This window comes from Myxine glutinosa, chromosome 1, assembly GCF_964187855.1.
Source record: "Myxine glutinosa chromosome 1, kmMyxGlut1.1, whole genome shotgun sequence".
Lineage (NCBI taxonomy): Eukaryota > Metazoa > Chordata > Myxini > Myxiniformes > Myxinidae > Myxine > Myxine glutinosa.
This window is the reverse complement of record NC_136261.1, coordinates 365,202,656-365,225,667: the sequence shown is the minus strand read 5'-3', so window position 1 is coordinate 365,225,667 and position 23,012 is coordinate 365,202,656. Positions and strand designations below refer to the sequence as shown.

General features: G+C 48.7%; 1 protein-coding gene across 3 annotated transcripts in view; it reads right to left on the bottom strand.

The window, feature by feature from the left end:
• Positions 1–264: 264 nt before the first annotated feature.
• LOC137418452 (uncharacterized) overlaps positions 265–23,012 on the bottom strand; it is a 63,233-nt gene continuing 40,485 nt past the window's right edge. For all 3 annotated transcript variants that reach the window (XM_078770068.1, XM_078770069.1, XM_078770070.1), the window contains 3 exons: positions 8,087–8,143; positions 7,584–7,695; positions 265–3,663 (listed from right to left, as the gene is read on the bottom strand). In XM_078770068.1, coding sequence (XP_078626194.1) covers positions 3,561–3,663; positions 7,584–7,695; positions 8,087–8,143 — 272 coding nt within the window. In that variant the 3' untranslated portion in view covers positions 265–3,560. The remainder of the gene's footprint in view (positions 3,664–7,583; positions 7,696–8,086; positions 8,144–23,012) is intronic.

Here is a 23,012-nt window from a genome sequence, read left to right as displayed (position 1 = left end):
TAGATTTTGGTTCAGGTCGGAATCCAGATCTGGCCTATCAGTGGGATATAAAACATAAACTGTTCAGCCTGGTGGAGGTATGCGCTCTACCGAGTGACGTTATAGTTTCATAAGTGATCGTAATTAAGGATAACAGGTCAAAGTTATACCTGCAATAATCAGTTCCTAGTTTCTATCACATGTGAACGACCAATTAGAAAATATTCAAGTACAGTACAAACTTTTAATACAAGCCATTATGTTTGCTTCATTAACAAGTTGAAATGTTCTTTCATAATTGCAAGTTTATTGAAAAAGTCCAACAGCAAGCAGAAATACAGGTGGACAAAATTAATGAAAGCAAGGACAGGAGAATTGCAACATGGAATAATCAAAAACAATTTGAACAAATTATTGTAAAATATCGAATTTTGGAAAGAAAGAAAAAAAAGACTAGTTTAAATCCAAAAATATATTTAAAAGTATTTGCAAAATAACTGCTCAATGCTGTCCTTATCTTTGGCCTCTGATCCTGGTTAATCATGCCATGGTTGGTAAATCCACATGCATGGATTGCTCCACTGCATATTTTGGTGTTATGAGCACATCATTTTAAAAAAGTCTTCCTTTTAGTGTCAGCACCTGGAAGAGCAAAGCGATCAGGTCTGGCAAACAATAATTAAAAAATAATAAATTTTAAAATTTCAACACCCGCATCCATGCCTGTCCTCGATAGCATGGAACTTCACAACAGATTTCGAAAATCAATAAATTCCTAATTCAATGCTTACAAAAGATTATCTGCATTAACTGGCAGAATTTCTGCCAACAACAGAAATCCTTACTTGAGAAAACTAATCTAAAGCATCAAACATAAGAAAAAGACTGGAGTGATTCAGAACACCGAAAAGGCTACAAGCACAACTCCAAGATAAAGTGATAACACGGCCACCACCCAAAAAGATAAGGAGTACATGACCGAGAGAATTACGCAGAATAATAAAGGAAGAAAATTTTTCAATTACAGCATTCAGATGCCTTCACAGAGTAACACAAGACTGAACTAAATAGCAAAAACTGATGAATGCTCTGTGCACCTGAGGATGCAGGAGGGTAAAGCAAAGTAATCAAGTCATGTGAGTGACTTGAGCCAAAATATTCCGAGATTGCAACGAATAAGAATCGTTCAATGATGGGACTTGCTGATACGGAGACAGGAATTGCCTAAATAAAAAAATAAAAAAAATCAAACATGGGTTCAACCTTGTATTTTCAGTTGCTCATTTTCTTTAAAAATGCCGACGGACTGCTTGATGCATCGACTGAGCAAATAATGTTTTCGGGCCATGATTAAGTGGTGGAGAAAGGAGCCGGTGGGTTATTTGGGCCATGGGTTAGTAATTCCACCCACACCGACGTTTGTGACAAGATGAATGATGCACAACTACTGATTTTTGAACAGTATGATAACTGAATCAGGGATCAATGCCTTGTTGTTTCCTTCCAAAATTCTGGAAATCAACCTTATTACCTTCGCAAAAGCGGAAGGTTATGTTTTGATCGCTGTGTATTTATTTGTATGTCTGTGTGTGTGTGTGTATGTTATTCGCATAACTCAAAAAGTATTCAACCGAATTGCATGAAATTTGGTGGGATGATTGGTTATTATACGGGACACATTTGATTAGATTTTGGGAGCAATCGGGTCAAAGGTCAAGGTCAAGGTCACGAAAAGGTCAAAACTGTTCACTGTTCTGTTCCCTACACTCCCATGCCAAGTACAGAACAGTAGCTGCGGCGAAGGTATGCGCTCTACCGAGTGCCCGTTCTAGTTTTCCTTTTAGATTTGTTGTCCTAATATTTGCTTCCAGTAGGCCATCATCATGTTTCCATCCAAATACATCTGCAAAAATGGGTTTTCATCAGGTTTTAATTCTGACTTGGATTATAAACCGTTTCTGATGACAATAATTTATAAGAAAATCCACAATCTTGATTGAATTCCTGCAGCTGTAAAGTATTGAATAAAGTACCATGTATGTGTTATTTAATTTACTTTCTTTATCACACTAAGTGGCAACTTTTAGCTCTTTCAAGAGCATTGACTTCTGGTTTTAAAAAGATCGTTCAATGAGGTCCACCTGCAGAACATGGCAATGCTGGCAATCGGAAGGATTTTAATTGGCTCCGCCACCGAAGGTGGATGGAGGTTATGTTTTCACCCGTCTGTTTGTCTGTGAACAGGATATTTCAAAAAGTTGTGGACGGATTCGGACAAACTTGGTGAACAGGTTGAGTGTGTGAAAAGGCCAAATCGATTGAATTTTGGTGAAGATGCAGATCCGGATACAGGTATTTTTAAAGTGATTCTTCACCATTTAGATCCGAGGCCAAAGGCGATATATAGCACGATATTTCAAAACGTTGTGGATGGATTATGACAAAACTTGGTGGATGAGTAGGTTAGGCGACAAGAACAAGCTGATTATATTTTGGTTCAGGTCCGAATCCATATATAGCATATCAGTGGGCTACAACACGTAAACTATACAGCCTGGCAAGAGGATATGCGCTCTACAGAGTGCCGTTCTAGTTCGCTGCCTATTTTAAATGAAGAAAAACTCACCTTCTTATCGTTTCAAAAAAGTTTTTCTATTTTCTGTTGAAAAGTCGACCTCTGTTTTTAAAAAGATAATTCAATGAGACCCACCCACAGAACATGGCAATGCTATCCAGGATTTCCATTTAGCTGTCTATTTTGAATGTGGAAAAACTCACTTTCTTGTCATTTTTATATCATTAATTCAAAATCACCTGTGTATTGGCGATTCTGGAAAGACTTTTTTATACGTCTCTTGCAGGATGATAACGTACAAAACACTTTAACACACATAGTGCACTTATAAGGGTGTTCGTTGCTATGTGTTTTCATGTGTTGCTGAAGGCCTGAAGCCTGATCAAAACCTTTGCCACAAACAGTGCATTTATAAGCACGCTCTTCCAGATAAATTTTCAAGTCCATATTGTAATTGGAGGAATTAATAAAAGCCTTTCCATTTCCACAAGTGGTGCATTCACAAGGACGGGCTCCACTATGGAATTTGAAGCGATTCTGAAAGGACGACGAATGACTGAATGCCTTGCCACAAACCGTACACTTTAAAGGGCGCTCACCGTTGTGAAGCATCACATCATAGTGATATTGCGAGGACCAAGTAAAAGATTTTCCACACAAGGAACACTAGTAAGGGCGCTCACCATCATGAACCCTCAAATGGGAGTGGTAGTTTGACGATTGAATAAAACTTTTGCCACATGTTGAGCACGTGTAAGGACGCTCGCCCTTATGAATCCTCAAATGATTGCGATAGTGCGACGTATTTAAAAAACCTTTTCCACAGACTGAACAACTGGAGGGCCGCTTGCTGTCGTGTAGTCTTGTATGCTGGAGAAACGATGACCGACTAAATACCAGCCCACAAATTGTGCACTTGCATGAGCACACACCAACGCGCATCTCTAAAACAACATTCAAACTCCCTTTGTCCGAGATATTGGGTGATTGAATGGGAACGGACTCATCACTCGTCCTCGGATGATGGTTCTCCATCTGTGTTGATGTTTCTCTGAAGAGTGCGCAAGAACTCTTGGTGGAGGGCATCTTTATGTGCTCTTCTGGTCTTTCTGTGAAAAATCAAACCACAGCAGCAAGTTTTTCAGGTTAATACTGAAACAAGAATCAAATCAAAACTTTAAAGGAACACTCATACTCTTGAACAGCAAGGTGATGAAAGGTCCACTCTATAAAAACTTGAAATTTTTATCTTAATGAAGGTACGAATAAAAATACTTCCACAGGTCTAACCATTGCCTGATGATACAGGGTGTTTCAAAAAGATTGATACAAGTTTGACTTCCTGCCATTTCTTTGTTTTTTGACCTATACCATTTTCCTTTTCAGGGTTTGGTGGTGTTATCGTGGTATTTGTTCTCTGGGATTTCTAGCTCCGGAGATCAACTATGCCATTGGCAGTGGAGCAGAAGCCCATTTCCACTTGAACGGTGCCATCAATAACCACAACAACATTTTCTGGGGGGCAGAACCACCTGAGGAGATCACTGAGAGGTACCTGAAAGGGCCTAAGGTCACATGCTTCTGCACCTTCAATGCCAGATGGGGAATGCTAGGGCCTTACTGGTTTGAGAATGACAACAGCAGGACGGTGACGATCAACGGTAATAACTACTGTGCTGTGCTCCAGAAGTTCTATAATGACCTAGCCAAAAAGGTCACCCCAAACCAGCTCAGCAGGACTTGGTTTATTGCAGGATGGTGCACCCCCGCATACAGCTGGTGACCGTCTGGACTACTGGTTCTGGGGGGCTGCCAAGGGTTCTGTCTACGTCAACTGCCCTGCCACGCTGGATGATCTTAAGCAGGAGGTGTCAGACTACCTCCAGGCAGTGCCACATGAGACATACAGGAAAGTTGGACAGAACTTTGGAGTCAGGATCAATGCCTGTTGGAACCACGGAGGGGCACACATCGAGAACGTCAATTTCAAGGATTTTGCGTAAATGCCAATTAAGGACCTTGGCCTCTCACTAACTCTAGCAGTCACTTACTGCAATCGCAATCAGTGAAAGAAAATACCATGACATAAGCTTTCAATAAATGTTTGGTTCATGTTCCTGAGGTTTCTGTTTCTTTTTAAATAAACGGTTAAAGTTGTATCACTCTTTTTGAAACACCCTATAAATATTGGCATCACAATGTCATTTCACTCTCCTCACATTTTATTGGGTGATAATGCTACGTGACAAAGCGACAAAGCTACAAACAAAGGCAGTTTGAATCAGATGCGATTCTCAGGGAATATCCACTCAATAACACCCGACAAGAAGCGTTGTGGGCTCCCATTTTTACTCGGTGACTTTTGACCGAGTTCCCCCACCCATTACCCCTCTGGAACTTTCGCCAAATATCTGCATCTTTGTAGATCTGAAGTCAGGGGCATTTGGGTTTCCGAAATGCCCGCCATGGTTTCTTGTAAATTAAATAAGAGATATTGCTTGGAATTGGAGAATAAAAACCAGCACGCAAAAAGAGAGAATGGTCGAGGTCATTCAAGGTTTTCAATGCTGTTGATGGTGCTGGTTGTAGAGGTAGTTCTTGGTCATCATTGTCAGACTGACAAGGATGATTGTCCCCAAGGATGATTCAGACTCATTAGCCCATGACATATTTTATTGCTTTATCTTTCCAATTTGTCCATCCATATTTTTCTAAGAGGCTCCCCTTCCGACCTAAGCATTCTGGTTGAGGTAAAAAAAAAAAAACAACATGCAATTTCACTTGGCCATTTCCTAACGGTTTGTGACCTTGGATTTCATTTGTGGTTCCTTACTAATCATGCTTTTCATTGCTGTAAACTTGTTTCTGCTTCGTGTTTTGTGCCATCATTTGCTTTTAGTACAATCAGATATTTCAGCATTCTGGCACCATCAAATTATACTTTCAAACAAATAAACAAATGACCGGGGCAAAACTATTGGATGACAGCTTAGAAAGCAAAGCTGGGTACCAAGTAGGATATAAATGTCCCGAAAGGATGGCGGCCGTGGCATGTTTGAGAATATGGATTTCATGTTTCTAGATGAATTCTCCTGTGAGGAGGTCAAACTCCAGGGTATGTGGCTTTCAAATCACATGTAGTTTGGGGTGCCTGTTTTACCGTCTCAATACCGTGGGGTAGATCTCAATACCGAGACCAAATCAATACCGTCTATTCTCTGATATTGATGTCTCTCTGTCTCTGTCTCTCTGTCATCCGACCCAATATACCCCAGGCTGCATGCATTCTTGCAGCAACCCCCTCCTGGTTAAAGTTCCAAAATCCATGCCGACTCCACACTTTTTTTTTCTTTTTTTTTTTGTATACTGAATCGAGGCTCGTGAAAGAGCTAACATTTACTTCACAAACAAATCAACCAGACAAACAAAATATATAAAAAGAGGGAGTGGAAAACAAGATGGGGAGAGAAGGGGAAGCACACAAACACAACATTTGAGAGCAGGGAGATGTGTGGAAGGGAGAGGGCTTGGGGGAAGGAGGCATGGGAAGGGGGGGGGGGGGGGGGGGAGGGAGAAGTATAAAACACAAGGACACCAAGGACTTCCAGGACAGAAGTTGGTATTTCAAAAAAGTGGAATTGGGGTGAAATTAGCGGGGGTAGAAAAGATCAAGGTTTTGGATGGGGGAAGATAAGAGATGGTGGTGAACAGCTGTTCACCTGGCCTGGAGGGTGGAGTGGGATTGAAGAGAGTGAGGGAGTTTGTTCCAGAGGCGGGAGAAAAGAGGAATGAAGGAGTGAAGGTGAGCAGAGAGTCTTGATTTTGGCAGTTTGACCATAAGAGGGTTGCAGGCAGATCTTGTGCGACCTGTAGGAATATTTGCGGGACAGAGCCCAGAGAGAGCTGGGGGGGCAAGGCCAGAGAGGAGTCGGTAGAGGATGGAAAGACCACCAACCTGCCTGCGGTGAGTGAGTGAGAGGCCCTTGGAGTTAGCTTCATCGCGGGAGATTCCAATAATTCTGAATGCTTTGGTTTCAACAGCGTGAAGACGAGCTAGGTGTGAGGCAGGAGCACCAGCCCAGAGGGGAGAGCAGTATTCCATTGAGCTGCGGATGAAAGCCTTGTATGTGGTGAGGAGCTCAGGTGTGCCAAGGAAGGACTTCGCACGACGGAGAATGCCCAGTCGGCGACTGGCTTTGGAGGCCAGATTTGAAATGTGGTTTTCCCAGGAAAGATCATGGCAGATAGTGAGACCCAAAAGCTTGAGTGACAGAACTTCTTGGAGAGGATTATTCAGAAAGTGGATGGGAGGGTTGTCCAGTCGGTCTTTTCGGAGAGACATCGTAAGAGTGTGAGATTTGTCAGGATTGAAAGACATGTTCCACTTGTTTGCCCAGTCTGTGATTTTGTCCAGGTCTGCAGAGGGTGAGGAGGCTGCAGACTGCCGATCTGAGGGATGAAGAATGGAGCGACAGAGAGTTGAGTCATCAGCAAAGAGATACAGAGGATTTTCAAGAGAGTCAGAGAGATCATTGATGAAGACCAGAAAAAGCACAGGGCCCAGAACACTGCCTTGTGGAACTCCAGCCAGAACAGGAAGAGGAGATGAGAGAAACCCATTCAGGGCAACACGTTGACTACGACTAGAGAGGACGTCCGCCAGCCATGCGTGGAGATTTCCATGGATACCAAAAGAGGAGAGTTTGGTGAGCAGAGCGGGGTGCCAGACCGTATCGAAGGCAAGTGATATGTCAAGGGAGACTGCTCTAATTTCCTGTTTGGCATTGAGGACCTCCATCCATTGTTGAGAAAGCAGAAGCAGCATGTCCAGAGTGGAGTGTCCAGGTCTGAAACCAAAACCTCACCATCTCACCTCTTTTATTCCTTGCTTCTCCCATCTATGGAATCAGCTTCCAGAGGCTCACCTGTCTCACTACCCCCCTCCAGGACTTCAAGCAAGCAATGCATGACCATCTCTTGTCATCCCCCATTCTGACCCATTATCTTTATTACCCTCAAACCATCTTACTTGATATTTTCAGTGTTTCCTCCCCTCCTCCATCTCCTCGTTCTCGGTTCATTTATTCCTTTGATGTTTGTCACACTGTCAGCTCTACCTCGCTTCGCCATGAGCCTTGCTCCTGTAAAGAAAGTAAAAAAAAAAGAAAAAAAGAAGAAGTTCTGAGTGGACCTGCCAGGGTAGAGACCAAATAATCGATTCAGAGATTGGAGAGATAAGACCTGAGGTCTGCAACAATGGAGATGGTCGACATTGAGGCTCAACGCAAATATACATTTTTTAAAAAGAGGGGCAATACCCCCTTTGCGTTCACCCGGTAGAATAAATCAGTATATTACACCGACTAAAGGTATTTTAAACAGTATCACGGTATTTTAAACCAATTTCAATGGTTGCTAGGAGACAGGGCGGCATGTACAATCATACTTTTTCATTGCAAAATAAAGTGTAGATTAATCTTAAACTGTTGCAATGATAAAAGTAAAGTAATTCAACAATGCAACGTTTGTCACCTTTTGCATTGTAAGACTCCAAGTGTCTTGGTTCAGTTTTCTTTTCATCACAAAGCTCTGAAAAGATAATTAAATAAAGGATCAAAACAGACCTTTAAGAACAACTCTAAAGCATTATTATTTGTGGTGCAAGGGATGGTATGGATCTCAAAGGGAAAATCTCTGTTCGTAGCATAACATACGGCTTTTTTCATCTTGGCTTGCAGCCCTCGAAACCTGTACCCCATACCCACTACAGGAATTGTAAGATACAGTGTACAAATGCAGACCGATAAAAGGCGGCATTATCGTCCCAATAATGATGTGTGAACACCAGCTGATGATGGACCCTCGGCATAGACAGGTACCCGAGCATCAATCACTACTGTTAGCAGCAGAGCTTAATAGTACCTGAGTACATTTCGCTGGAATTGGTGGGTGTTGTGTCCCTGGTGAAATACAGTTTGAAGATTGCGGTGACGCTTTCCTGTTCAGTATACGGCCTGGAGTACAGATTCGACAGGAGATAGAGGCTCTGGTTTTATGGAGCTCTTTACATCCCTTCCTGCTCTCTCTCCACTTATCATTGCAACAATAAATTCCTCCCTGTCTACAGGCATCGTCCCACCATCCCTCAGAATTGCTGCTGTTACCCCCATTCTGAAAAAACCTGGACTAAACCCTGACACCCTAAATAACTTCAGACCCATCTCCAACCTACCCTTTCTGTCAAAGGTTTTGGAACGCGCTGTAGCCACTCAACTCAAACATCACCTCTCTGCCAATAACCTGTATGAAACATTCCAATCCGGATTCCGCTCCAACCACAGTACTGAAACTGCTCTCCTCAAAATCACCAACGACCTTCTCCTCTCCACTGACGCTGGCAACCTCAACATTCTCATCCTCCTCGACCTCAGCGCCGCCTTTGACACCATCGATCACACCATCCTCCTCACCCGACTGGAAACCACCTTTAACATTACCGGCACTGCCCTCTCTTGGATTAAATCATACCTCTCTGACAGACGTCAGTTCATCTCCATCAATAACTGCAAATCCCCTACTGCTCCCCTCCCCCAAGGTTCAGTTCTTGGCCCCCTCCTCTTCATCCTTTACCTGTCCCCCCTCGGTCACTTAATCCGCCGTCATGGTCTCCAATTCCACTGCTTCGCCGATGACATCCAGCTTTTCATCTCCACCAAGTCCATCTCCACCGCCACCCACTCTATCCTGACAAACTGCATCACTGAAATAAAATCTTGGCTTCAAATCAACTTCCTCAAACTTAACTGTGATAAATCTGAAATAATCATCATTGACCCAAAAACGCTCACCAAGTCCACCCATAACTTTGCCCTCAACATCGACGGTTTCCCAGTATCCACCTCCCCTCACATCCGGAATCTTGGCATCATCTTTGACCAAACCCTCTCCTTCGACAAATACACTAAACAGATCACAAAGACAGCCTTCTTTCACCTGAAAAACATCGCCCGTCTCCGTCCATCCCTCTCCTCCGTGGCTGCAGAAACCCTCATCCACGCCTTCATCACTTCCCGTCTGGACTACTGCAATAGCCTCCTTTATGGTTCACCCTCAACAATCACCAATAAACTCCAATACATTCAGAACTCCGCTGCCCGTCTACTCACCCATTCCCGGACCCGTGACCACATCACCCCCGTCCTTTACAAGCTTCACTGGCTCCCCATCTCCCAGAGAATCCAGTACAAAATCCTCCTCTTGACCTACAAAGCCCTCCATAACCTGGCCCCATCATACCTGGCTGACCTCCTCTCCAGACACACTCCCACCCGCAACCTCCGCTCTGCTGGTACCAACCTCCTGACCCCCCCCCCATCCGGACCAAATTTAGATCCTGGGGGGACAGGGCCTTCTCCATCGCTGCTCCCACCCTCTGGAACTCGCTACCTCACACCATCAGAGACTCCTCCTCACTCACCACATTCAAAACATCACTCAAGACCCACCTGTTCAACACTGCATTCAACATTTAACCCACAGCATCTAACCCCTGACTATCTCCTCTCCTTCTCCCTCCTTTGTGCTTTGAATATTTCCCTATTGATTCTTCTTTTTTTGCAATTGTTTTTATGTTTTGTTATGCATTATGTTTTGCACTCTGTCAAAGCGTCTTTGGGCTTCCTGAAAAGCGCTATATAAAATAAATGCATTATTATTATTATTATTACATCAGATCATCATCAATTGATGACTGCTCAAAATGCATGTCTGGAAGTTGAGACATCTCATGTCAGTATACGCACCCACTCATTTTCATCCAATAGAAAGGAATAATTTAATGCCTCCACCCCCGAAGGTTGCCGGAGGCATTATGCTTTCGGGTTGTCCATCCGTCCGTCCGTCTGTCCGTCTGTCTGTCTGTCCATCCATCCATCCATCCATCCATCCATCCATACGGGCTAAACGACGTTTTTCTCAGCAGCCACATGTCCAATGGAGACGAAACTTTCAGGGTAGGAGTGGCACCCATGCAGAATGTTTTTATGATAATTGTGACGTCAAGTCACATGGCATGGCAGCCATCTTGGAATAAACGTAAATTTAAAAAATAATTCTCGGAAACCGCTGAATGGAAAAATTTTAAACTCGTCACATTGTCAAGTACTCCCAATGGGGAACAAAATCATGATAATGATGACATCATCGGTGAAGTGGTTTGTGATAAACATGTGGTAAACAAAGTAATGGTAAAGCATGTGGTGAGGAGGAAAGAACTGGGAAGTGGCTGTGTGCTGCGTGCAGGAAGGGTGTCGGAATGAACTCCATTCAATGTACAATGTGCGCTGAGTGGGTTCATCAAAAATGTAGTGGTTTGAGAGTGTCATTAACCAGTGTGGCAGCTACATTCAAATGTAAGGTGTGCACAGAGGGAGCTGCAGATGGAGGAAGTGTTGAGTTGGATCTTGGAGACGGCGTGAAGCTGTAAGGTGTAAAAACATTTTGTTACCTAGGAGACATGCTGAATGGAGAAGGTGGATCAGACTCGGCAACGGTTGCTAGAGTGAGATGTGCATGGAAGAGGTTTCGGGAACTGAGTGGCGGGCTGATGAGGAGGGGAGTGTCGTTGAAGCTGAAGGGAAAGGTGTATGCTGCATGTGTGAGAATTGTTATGATTTATGGGAGCGAGACATGGGTAATGAACGTAAAGCAGCAACGAAGGCTGGAAAGGGTGGAAATGGGAATGGTTCGGTGGATGTGCGGAGTATCGTTGAGAGAGAGGAAGACAAATGATGAATTGCGAAAGATGATGGGAATAGAGCCTGTGATGGATGCTGTGAAGAGAAACAGGTTGAGATACCATGATAGAAAAAAAAAATACCACGATTGTATTATTGTGCTGGTTGAAAGAGCTCAAAACAGGGAGGTTCACGAAGGAATGTCTTGAGTTTTGTATGCACCTGGCGATTAAAGAAAAGTAGAGAATTTTATTGACTTGATCGATTGAAATTTATTGACTCATCCAAAAAATTTGATTGGGTAAACTTACCATGGATTACACGAAGATACTTCTAGGCTTAGGAACAAAGTACATACTGTCCACAAAGTCTTGTTCCAGTTTTAAAATCTTATTGCAATCAAACGAAAAGAGATACAATGATGTGGTTTTTTGCATTTTGTCGCATAATTCATAAAGTTTCTTGTATTTTTTAGTACACCTCAACATGTGCGCCTTTTGTGGCATGTAGCACATTCAAGCAATAATCCACTTCAATCGACATGTTGGCCAACATATGCTTCGTCACACTGCAGATGCAATGGTTGTCCTTGCACAAAGTCTTTCAGTGCCAGCAAAAGAGGTTTGAAAAACAATCCTGAATATACTCCCCGACCTCAACAAGAAGTCTCGAACACAAGAAGTGTCTAATACACAAGAAGTCAACAAGAAGTACGGGTGTCACATTGGGAGACCATGGAGGCCAGGGGACTGCTTTCGTGTTTTTTTTTTTTTTTTTTTTTTGTATACAGGATCGAGGCTCGTGAAAGAGCTAACATTTATCACACAAAAAAAATCAAACAGACACACAAAACATAATAAGGGTAGAGGTAGACAAGATGGGGAGAGAAGGGGAAGCACACAAACAACATTTGAGAGCAGGGACATCGGGAGATCTGTGCGAGGGCTTGGGGGGAGGAGGCGTGGGAAGGGGTGGAGGGGTGGGAGAAGCATAAAACACAAGGACACTGCAAGGACTTCCAGGAAGGAAGTTGGTATTTCAAAAAAGTGAATCTGGGGTGAAATTAGTGGGGGTAGAACAGATCAAGGTTTTGGTTGGGGAAAGATAAGAGATGGTGGTGAACAGCTGTTTTAAAGACCTGGAGGGAGGAGTGGGATTGAAGAGAGTGAGGGAGTTTGTTCCAGAGGTGGGAGAAAAGAGGAATGAAGGAGTGAAGGTGAGCAGAGAGTCTTGATTTTGGCAGTTTAACCATAAGAGGGTTGGCAGGCAGATCTTGTGCGACCTGCAGGAATATTTGGGGGACAGAGCCCAGAGAGAGCTGGGGGAGCAAGGCCGGAGAGGAGTCGGTAGAAGACAAAGCCCACCAACCTGCCTGCGGTGAGTAACTGAAAGGCCCTCGGAGTTAGCTTCATCGCGGGAGATTCCAATGATTCTGAAAGCTTTGGTTTCAACAGCGTGAAGCCGAGCTAGGTGTGAGGCAGGAGCATTGGCCCAGAGGGGGGAACAGTATTCCATTGAGCTGCGGATGAAAGCCTTGTATGTGGTGAGGAGCTCAGGTATGCCAACGAAGGACTTCCCATGACGGAGGATGCCCAGTCGGCGACTGGCTTTGGAGGCCAGATTTGAAATGTGGTTTTCCCAGGAAAGATCATGGCAGATAGTGAGACCCAAAAGCTTGAGTGACAGAACTTCTTGGAGAGGATTATTCAGAAAGTGGATGGGAGGATTGTCCAGTCGGTCTTTTCGGAGAGACATAGTAAGAGTGTGAGATTTGTCAGGATTGAAAGACATGTTCCACTTGTTTGACCAGTCTGTGATTTGGAGTGGGATATAAAATGTAAATTGTTCAGCCTGGAGGAGGTATGCTTTCTATCGAGTGCAGTTGTGTGTTTGTCTATTTGTCTGTCTGTGAGGAGATTTCCTCAAAACGTTATGGACGAATTTGGACAAAACATGCTGGACAGGTTGGGTGTGTGATAAGGACAAATGATCAGATTTTGGTGAAGATCTAAATCTGGAGAAGCGATTTTTATTTTATTTTTTCCAAGGGATTCTTCACCATTGAGAGATATGGCCAAAATCGATATATAGCATGATATCTCAAAACGTTGTGGGTGGGTTATGACAAAACTTTGAGGATGAGTTAGGCAGGTGACAACAAGCATATTTATTGCTCGGCCGATCAGAAATTTGACGACAACCGATCACTGATTAATTATTAAAAAATAAATAAATTATTAAAAACCCGATATGATGCTGATTATAAAGTGGGAAATAATGACGTCCAAGTGCATGTGCACACATGAAGTGGACACCGTTCCGGATCAGTGCCATGCCCGCGATTGACATTATCGAGTGGCTGTGAATGGATACATTTTAAATCCCTTCTCTAATCGATTGGTGCATCGAACACCACAGCATCCTGTTATTTTAAAATGAATGATGAGCTACCCTGTGCTCATTTGATAAGCTGTTGACGGATATAAATTGAAGCGTTTCATACTTGTCTGGTCGTGTGAAAGTAAGTTTTATACAAAATACAGCACAGGTCGTGCCTGGGTTACAAAATGATTCTGTAACACACTAGATGGTATTCATAGAATACTTACCTTGCGCAGTCAAATTGGTGCAAGCCAACTCTTCTGTTTTTAAAAGTTTTTTTTTTCTTTCTTTGATCCAATATGGTTGCCAGACCACGTGAGCAATGACATCATAAATTTATATTCTTTAATATAATAGTTGTGTAGATTACGCTGACGAAATTTCAAACTGATCAGACGAAGCGCTGTCCCTGTCAAATTATGACGTCGTAATCAAGGCAACAATGACGTTATCGTTAACAACACTTATTCCCCATGCGGAGTTCTTTACAATGAGCAACGTCTCAATTTTTTTCCATAGAGTGGTTTTGCAGATGTAGAGGTGCAATGTTTTTCGATTTTTCCAAAATGGTGCCTGTACCATGTTAAATATGCCGTTGTGGCGGACACAAGCAAGAGGACACGAATTCAACGCACCAGCAGGTGGCGCGAACGTCCAGGCGGGGAACTGGAAGGCATGCCCCGCCTATCGACCGATCGGCCACGCCCGGGGACTCGGCGTGGCCCCGGCACATATATGCGGGCTCCAAGTTTGAGCCCGCCCAGTGCTACAGTTTGAGCTTTCCTAATAACGACTCTCTTGGTTATCCAACGCGTTGTGGCCTACCTTTTTGGCAAGCAAGTTGTGTGCGTAGCACCGCACTTCACTGGTGACCCCGATGGGTTCAGCCGTTGCTGTCCACCGAACGCGCCATGGCCAACAATGCCGTCACGGTAAAACTCCCAGAGTTTTGGGAAGCACAGGCCGATGTGTGGTTCGTGCAGGCCGAGGCACAATTTCAGCTTCGAGGCATAACGGCGGATGAGACCCGTTACTACCACTTGGTCGCCTCCCTCGGGCCCGGCACTGCCGCCCGAGTCATGTCCATCCTGCGGCACCCGCCGGTCGACCACAAGTACGGGGCGCTCAAACGTCTCCTCATCGCCACGTTCGGCCTCACGGAGATCGAACGGGCCGACCGCCTCCTGGACCTTCCCGAACTCGGCGACACACGACCATCCGTGCGGATGGATCACATGCTGCCGTTGCTGGGTGACCAAGCCCCGGATTTCTTATTTTGGGCGCTCTTCCCACGCCAGCGACCCGCACAGGTACGCCTCGCGCTGGCCGGTTCAAAAATAAAAGAACCCCGCGCCCTGGCTACAGAGGCCGACAAGTTCTTCGCGGCTTGCGACACGCGGTCGGGTTACGGTGCGGCCGTCGTGGATCCCGAGGCTGATGCTGCTGCGTCCCTCATGGCCGCCGCCGCGCCCCGCCGAGAAAACCGCAGCCGCCGAAGCCCCCGCCGCCGCAAGCCTGGTGCTCTTACCACGCCAGTTTCGGCCACAAGGCTAGGAAGTGTTGCCCGCTGTGCTCGTTTGACAAGTCAGGAAACTACCAAGCCGGCGCTCGGTAGCGGCCCTCAGCGTCAGCCATTCCGGCAGCCTCCGATTCATCACGGACACCTTGTCCGGGCGCCGTTTCCTCTGCGATACAGGAGCGCAGGTAAGCGTCATCCCAGCCTACACGTCCGACAAGCGAACCGCGGGCCGGGCCCCCGCGTTGCTTGCCGCCAACGGTACACCCATCCGCACGTTCGGGAAGCGCTGCCTCTCCCTGCGGATCGGAGGGCAACGCTTTCAATGGTCGTTCGTGACCTCCAGCGTGCCGATGGCATTGCTCGGTGCGGACTTCCTCTGTGCGAATGGGTTGTTGGTCGACGTAAAGCACAAACGGCTCGTCCAGGCAGAAACCTTTAGCTCGCTCGCTTGTTCGCTGAGCAGCTCGTTGAGCGGCTCACTGAGCGGCTTGCCAAGTGGTTTGCTGGAGGGTTCCGTCCCGGCGAGTTTAGTTTGCATGCTTCCGGCAGCGGACGACTTTACCCGCCTCCTCGCTAGTTTCCCGGCCCTCACGCGGCCCACCTTTTCAGCGGTGGCCGTGAAACACGGGGTGGAGCATCACATCCCCACGGTCTATGCCCGGGCACGCCGACTCGAGCCCACGAAGCTCGCCGTGGCGAAAACTGAGTTCGCCACGCTGGAGCGGGTGGGGATCGTACGGCGCTCCAACAGCGTTTGGGCTTCCCCGCTGCACATCGTGCCGAAGCCCGGCAGGGGATGGCGGCCGTGCGGGGACTACCGCCGGCTCAACGATGCCACCACCCCCGACCGTTACCCGGGCCCGCACATTCAAGACTTTTCCGCCCGGTTGGCCAACACGACCGTGTTTTCGAAGGTGGACCTCATCCGGGGCTTCCATCAGGTCCCCGTCCAACCGGTCGACGTCCCGAAGACGGCCGTCATCACTCCTTTCGGCCTCTTCGAATTTCTGAGGATGCCCTTCGGGTTTAAGAATGTGGCTCGGGCGTTCCAGCGGCTTATGGATAGCGTCTTGCGCGACTTACCTTTCCTGTTCGTCTACTTGGACGACATCCTAGTCGCGAGCGCGTCCCGGGAAGACCACCTGCTCCACCTCCGCACGCTGTTCGAACGCCTGGGCCAGCATGGCCTAATCATCAACCCTGCCAAGTGCCGTTTCGGTGTCACCACCATCGACTTCCTGGGGCACCGCATCACCAAGCACGGGGCCGTCCTGCTACCGGCCAAGGTGGAGGCGGTCAGGGATTTCCCGCGGCCCCGCACGGTCAAGGGGCTCCAGGAGTTCCTGGGCATGGTGAACTTTTACCACCGCTTCGTGCCCCACGTCGCCCAGCTCCTCCGCCCCTTGCACGAGGCCCTCCGGGGCAAGCCGGGCAAAGGTGACATCGCATGGTCGGAGCCGATGGCCGCGGCATTCGCAGGCGCACAGCTGGCTCTGGCCGACGCCACCATGCTGGCGCACCCGGCGCCCGATGCACCGATCGCCCTCACCACCGACGCGTCGGATTACGTGGTGGGCGCGGTGCACGAGCAATAGGTGCGTGGTGCTTGGCAACCGCTGGCGTTTTTCAGCCGGCAGCTTAGCCCGCACGAACGCCGGTACAGCACCTTCGACCGTGAGTTGCTCGGACTCCACCTGGCAGTCCGACACTTCCGCCATCTGCTGGAGGCCGCCCGTTCACGGCCTTCGTTGACCACAAGCCCCTTGTGTTCGCGATGGCCAAGGTCGCCGAGCCATGGTCGGCACGGCAGCAGCGCCATCTCTCTGCCGTGTCCAAGTACACGACGGACATCCGTCACGTGGCGGGTAAGGACAACCCGGTGGCGGATTGCCTTTCCCGGTCCGCCGTGCACGCGGTCCACCTCGGGGTCGACTATGCCCGGATGGCGGAGGCCCAGACCGCAGAACCCGGCGTCCAGGCCTTGCGGACCACCGTCACGGGCCTCCGCGTCACCGAGGTGCCATTCGACGTCGCGGGCACGGCCCTCCTATGCGACGTCTCCCTCGGCCAGCCTCGCCCCATCGTGCCAGCTGGCTGGCAGCGCCCGGTGTTCGACGCCATCCACGGCCTGTCCCACCCTGGCACGAGGGCATCCCAGAAACTCGTCGGGGCAAAGTTCGTCTGGCATGGCCTCCGGAAGGACGTCCGCGACTGGGCCAGGACGTGCCTCGCGTGCCAGCGCGCAAAGGTCCACCGCCACACTCAGGCACCGTTGGCCCCGTTCACGGTGCCCGAGCGGCGGTTCGACCACGTGCACGTCGACTTGGTGGGACCTCTGCCCCCCTCGCGAGGGTTCACCCACCTCCTCACCATGGTCGACCGCACCACACGGTGGCCGGAGGCCATTCCATTGGCGCCGACGTCTGCGGCTGAGGTGGCGCAGGCCTTTATCACCACTTGGGTTGCCCGGTTCGGTGCCCCCTCGGACATCTCGTCCGACCGCGGCCCCCAGTTCACCTCGGAGCTCTGGGCCATGGTGGCGCAAGGGCTCGGGGTGAAACTACACCGCACCACGGCCTACCACCCCAGGGCCAATGGCCTGTGCGAGCGCTTTCATCGCTCCATGAAGGCCGCGCTCCGGGCCAGCCTCTGCGACGGTGGCTGGGTCGACAGACTCCCCTGGGTCCTGCTGGGCCTCAGGACGGCGCCCAAGGACGACCTGCGCGCGTCCTCGGCGGAGCTGGTCTTCGGGCAACCACTGCGGGTACCGGGTGAATTTATCCCCGACTCCACGGCTCCTTGGTCCGCGGCACAACAGCGCTCCGCCGTTCAGGAGACCGCCCGGAGGTTCGCCCCGGTGCCAACGGCACACCACGGGTGCCCGCCTTCCCACGTCGCCCCGGAGCTTCGCACGGCCGAGTACGTGTTCATCCGGCATGATGCTCACCGGGCACCGCTACGGCCCCCGTACGACGGGCCCTTCTGCGTGTTGGAGACCCGGGACAAATTTTTCACGGTCGACATCGACAGTGCCCCGGATCGCATTTCCGTGGACCGCCTCAAGCCGGCCCACCTCGATCCGGACCACCCCCCGCCAGCGGCTCTGCCTCCGCGTCGAGGCCGCCCCCCGGCGATCGGACCCCCGGCGCACCCCCGCCAGCAGCTCTTACTCCGCGTCGAGGCCGCCCCCCGGCGGTCGGACCCCGGCACCCCCCCAGCCCCGCCACCCCCCAGACCGGCACCCATCGCCAGGGGGCGTTTCGGCCGGGTCATCCGGCTTCCCCGCAAACTCACCCTTCAGGTGCACGGGAATTCAGGGGGGGCGCGTGTGGCGGACACAAGCAAGAGGACACGAATTCAACGCACCAGCAGGTGGCGCGAACGTCCAGGCGGGGAACTGGAAGGCATGCCCCACCTATCGACCGCTCGGCCACGCCCGGGGACTAGGCGTGGCCCCGGCACATATATGCGGGCTCCAAGTTCGAGCCCGCCCAGTGCTACAGTTTGAGCTTTCCTAATAGACTCTCTTGGTTATCCAACGCGTTGTGGCCTACCTTTTTGGCAAGCAAGTTGTGTGCGTAGCACCGCACTTCACCATCATAATTATCATTACAATATTCTACAGTAGGAGGCGCTTTTATGGTCAAAATTTCGTGTCCATCGGACTAACAGTTGCTGAGAATTTTTTTTTCATACTGATCAGATCAAGCGTTGGACTTGTCAAATTATGACGTCATAATGAAGGCACCGATGACATCATCATCAACATATCTTATTCCCCATGGGGAGTACTTGACAATGTCATGTTTCAATTTTTTTATTGAGCGGTTTCGCAGATATCGAGTTGTAACGTTTCACCAAGATGGTGTCCGTGCCACATGACCTGTGATGTCATAATTAAGGATAAAAACTTCTACCTGCAGAGGCGCTGCTCTGGTAAAATTTAGTGTCAATCGGACCAACGGTTGCTGAGAAAATGATTTTTTTTAAAATGCTGAGACGCACGTATGTACGTCACACGTATGCAACCGATCGATCGAGCAAGTAAATTGATCAGTGGTTGACTGTGTTATAAATGGTGGTATCAGCACACAAGTGGGGGATACTCAACTCATGATTTAACAAGCTCAGAGGGAGACCAACCATTTAGTACATGGTGTTGTCATTGTAGTGCAAAATTTGCTACACGAGTGGAACCAATGTTTTTTTGAATCCTTATACCCTCGGCAACAAGACCTGAGTTGGTTCCATTTTTTTCAATGGCGTCTTTGGCGGCCATTTTGACTTTCAAAATGGCCGCCACTTTTTGCAATTTTGTATGTATCTGGTTTTTTTTTTTTTTCTATACTGAATCGAGGCTTGTGAAAGAGCTGACAACCGCGAGGGAAAGACAAAGACAGCACAGGGGAACCACGAGGGAAAGACAGGACAGGGGGACCACGAGGGAAAGACAAAGACAGCACATGGGGACAGTGAGGGAAAGACAAAGACAGCACATGGGGACCGCGAGGGAAAGACAAAGACAGCACAGGGGAACCACGAGGGAAAGACAAAGATAGCACATGGGGACCGCGAGGGAAAGACAAAAACAGCACATGGGGACTGCGAGGGAAAGACAAAAACAGCACATGGGGACCGCGAGGGAAAGACAAAGACAGCACATGGGGACCACGAGGGAAAGACAAAGACAGCACATGGGGACCACGAGGGAAAGACAAAGACAGCACATGGGGACCGCGAGGGAAAGACAAAGACAGCACATGGGGACCACGAGGGAAAGACAAAGACAGCACATGGGGATCGCGAGGGAAAGACAAAGACAGCACATGGGGACCGTGAGGGAAAGACAAAAACAGCACATGGGGACCGCGAGGGAAGACAAAAACAGCACATGGGGACCGCGAGGGAAAGACAAAGACAGCACAGGGGAACCACGAGGGAAAGACAAAAACAGCACATGGGGACCGCGAGGGAAAGACAAAGACAGCACATGGGGACCGCGAGGGAAAGACAAAAACAGCACATGGGGACCGTGAGGGAAAGACAAAAACAGCATATGGGGACCGCGAGGGAAAGACAAAGACAGCACAGGGGAACCACGAGGGAAAGACAAAGACAGCACAGGGGAACCATGAGGGAAAGACAAAAACAGCACATGGGGACCGCGAGGGAAAGACAAAGACAGCACATGGGGACCATGAGGGGAAAGACAAAGACAGCACATGGGGACCACGAGGGAAAGACAAAGACAGCACATGGGGACCGCGAGGGAAAGACAAAGACAGCACATGGGGACCACGAGGGAAAGACAAAGACGGCACATGGGGACCACGAGGGAAAGACAAAGACAGCACATGGGGACCACGAGGGAAAGACAAAGACAGTACAGGGGGACCACGAGGGAAAGACAAAGACAGCACATGGGGACCGCGAGGGAAAGACAAAGACAGCACAGGGGGACCACGAGGGAAAGACAAAGACAGCACATGGGGACCGCGAGGGAAAGACAAAAACAGCACATGGGGACCGCGAGGGAAAGACAAAAACAGCACATGGGAGACCGCGAGGGAAAGCACATGGGGACCACGAGGGAAAGACAAAGACAGCACAGGGGGACCACGAGGGAAAGACAAAGACAGCACAGGGGGACCACGAGGGAAAGACAAAGACAGCATCATGGGGACCGCGAGGGAAAGACAAAGACAGCACATGGGACCGCGAGGGAAAGACAAAGACAGCACATGGGGACCGCGAGGGAAGGACAAAGGCCAAAGGAAAGACAAAGCTTTTCACTTAAAACACTTTGATTAACCATTTTTTCTGGCATTTTTGTCATTCCTTGTACAGAAAATCCACCAGAACACTTATATCCAGTTAACAGACGTTTTTTGAGAATATCTTTGGCTAACAACTTGTTTTGAGCATAATCTAGTGGGTTGTAGGTGAAGAAGTATATGCACAAATTTTCTAGAGACGCCAAGTACAGGAAGACTAATCTGGCTGCTTCAGTGAACGTGTGAAGTTAATCAGCGCCAACACTTGCCTCATGTACATTCGTGCCCATTGATACATTGGAATTTACTGTGGCTCCTGTCAAAATCACTCAGCTGCTTTTCCAAGTTTAGATGTTCAATCTCCATTACAAGTTATTGATGGGCTTCCTGAATGCCTACCTCTTTCTTGTTTGCTTCTATCAAGTTATCCATACAGGCAGATAGAGCTTCTACAACTGCAGGCTTCTCTTTCAGAAATTCTGAAGCCAGAGATCAAAGAATACCTCTAATGTGAGCTCATGAGCTTGAACAGCACGATTGTGGTGATTCCCATTGAGTATCTGATTTACTGTCACAGTGCTGTACAGATCCTTGCTCCAAGCTTCATCAAGCCGCTGTGCTCAACAGTCCTCCCAAGGCACCTTAGTGCACACAAGACAGTGTGGAAACCACCAGGGCATACCATCCATTTCCCAGCATATTGGTCATGAAGATATTCTAACTTTAGGGCCCTCTTGTAAAGATCCATGTCAAATGTAACTAAGATCGTTCCAGTGTTTTCTGGACACACAACACTATTGAGGTACGAAAGCTTCTCAAGAACCGTCACCAGTGTTGTCCACTCATGAGCTGGTGCCTTAATGATAGGCATTGTGTGATCTTGATCAGGTTGGGTGTCTTGTTCTCTTCTGGAGTGCACACACGAGAATTGTATGCTGACCAAACTGGTATACCGTCTGATGTCTCTCATGGTGCCTCTGTGAATACCGTGAAAGTAGCCATGCAAAGTCTTGCTGTGTTGCATTAACAACTTTATCTTGATACTGACCAAGTTTAAAGTTTTCATAGCGTGGACTTCTACTTGGCTTGGGGTTAGGGACGAAGACGCCATTGAAAAAAATGGAACCAACTCAGGTCTTGTTGCCAAGGGTATATAGATGCAAAAAAACATTGGTTCCACTAGTGTAGCAAATTTTGCACTTACATATAATAATTCTACATAACACCATGTACTATTTACATTGTCACCCGCGCTCGCATAGTTCAAAATAAGAAAACGCCACGTTTAAGAGTTTAATACTTAGTCCGCAAAGCTCAGATTAGTTTTGAGAAAGATGAGTTTCTCTGCCTTTCTTTTGTCGTCATATATTGTACAAGGAGCATTGAACAATCCAGAATACTCAAGCAGTCCAGAATACTCCCAGTTCGCATTTTAAAATGTGAAAAAATAATATAACTGATGTTTTGATGCACTCTGTTATGCGTGGAACAAATGACGTCAAGACGTACCTCGGCCAGGAAGGACGTCGAGGTTTTATCTTTAACCTCAGCAGTGTACGAGCGATGACATTTTCCTTGCACCAACGGCTGTTTCTAAAGCAATTGGTTATTATAGACTAGCAGAAGTACCCGGCATTGCCGGGCGGGGGAGGGAGGGGGAGGGGAACGGGGGGAGGGGAGGGGAACGGGGGGGGAGGGGAGGGGGAGAGGAGAGAAGAGGGGGGAGAGGAGAGAAGAGGGGGGAGGGGGAGGGGGAGGGGGAGAGGGAGAAGAGGGGGGGATGGGGAGGGGGAGGGGGGAGGGGGGATGGGGAGGGGGAGGGGGGGTGGGGAGGGGAGGGGGAGGGATGGGAGGGGAAGGGAGGGGCAAGGGGGTGGGAGGGGAAGGGGGTGGGAGGGGGAGGGGGAGGGAGAGGGGTGGAGGGTGAGGAGGGTGGGAGGGGGAGGGGAGCAGAGGGGAACGGGGGGGAGGGGAGGAGAGGGGGGAGGGGAGAAGAGGGGGGAAGGGGAGGGGGGAGGGCAGAAGAGGGGGGAGGGGTGGGGGAGGGG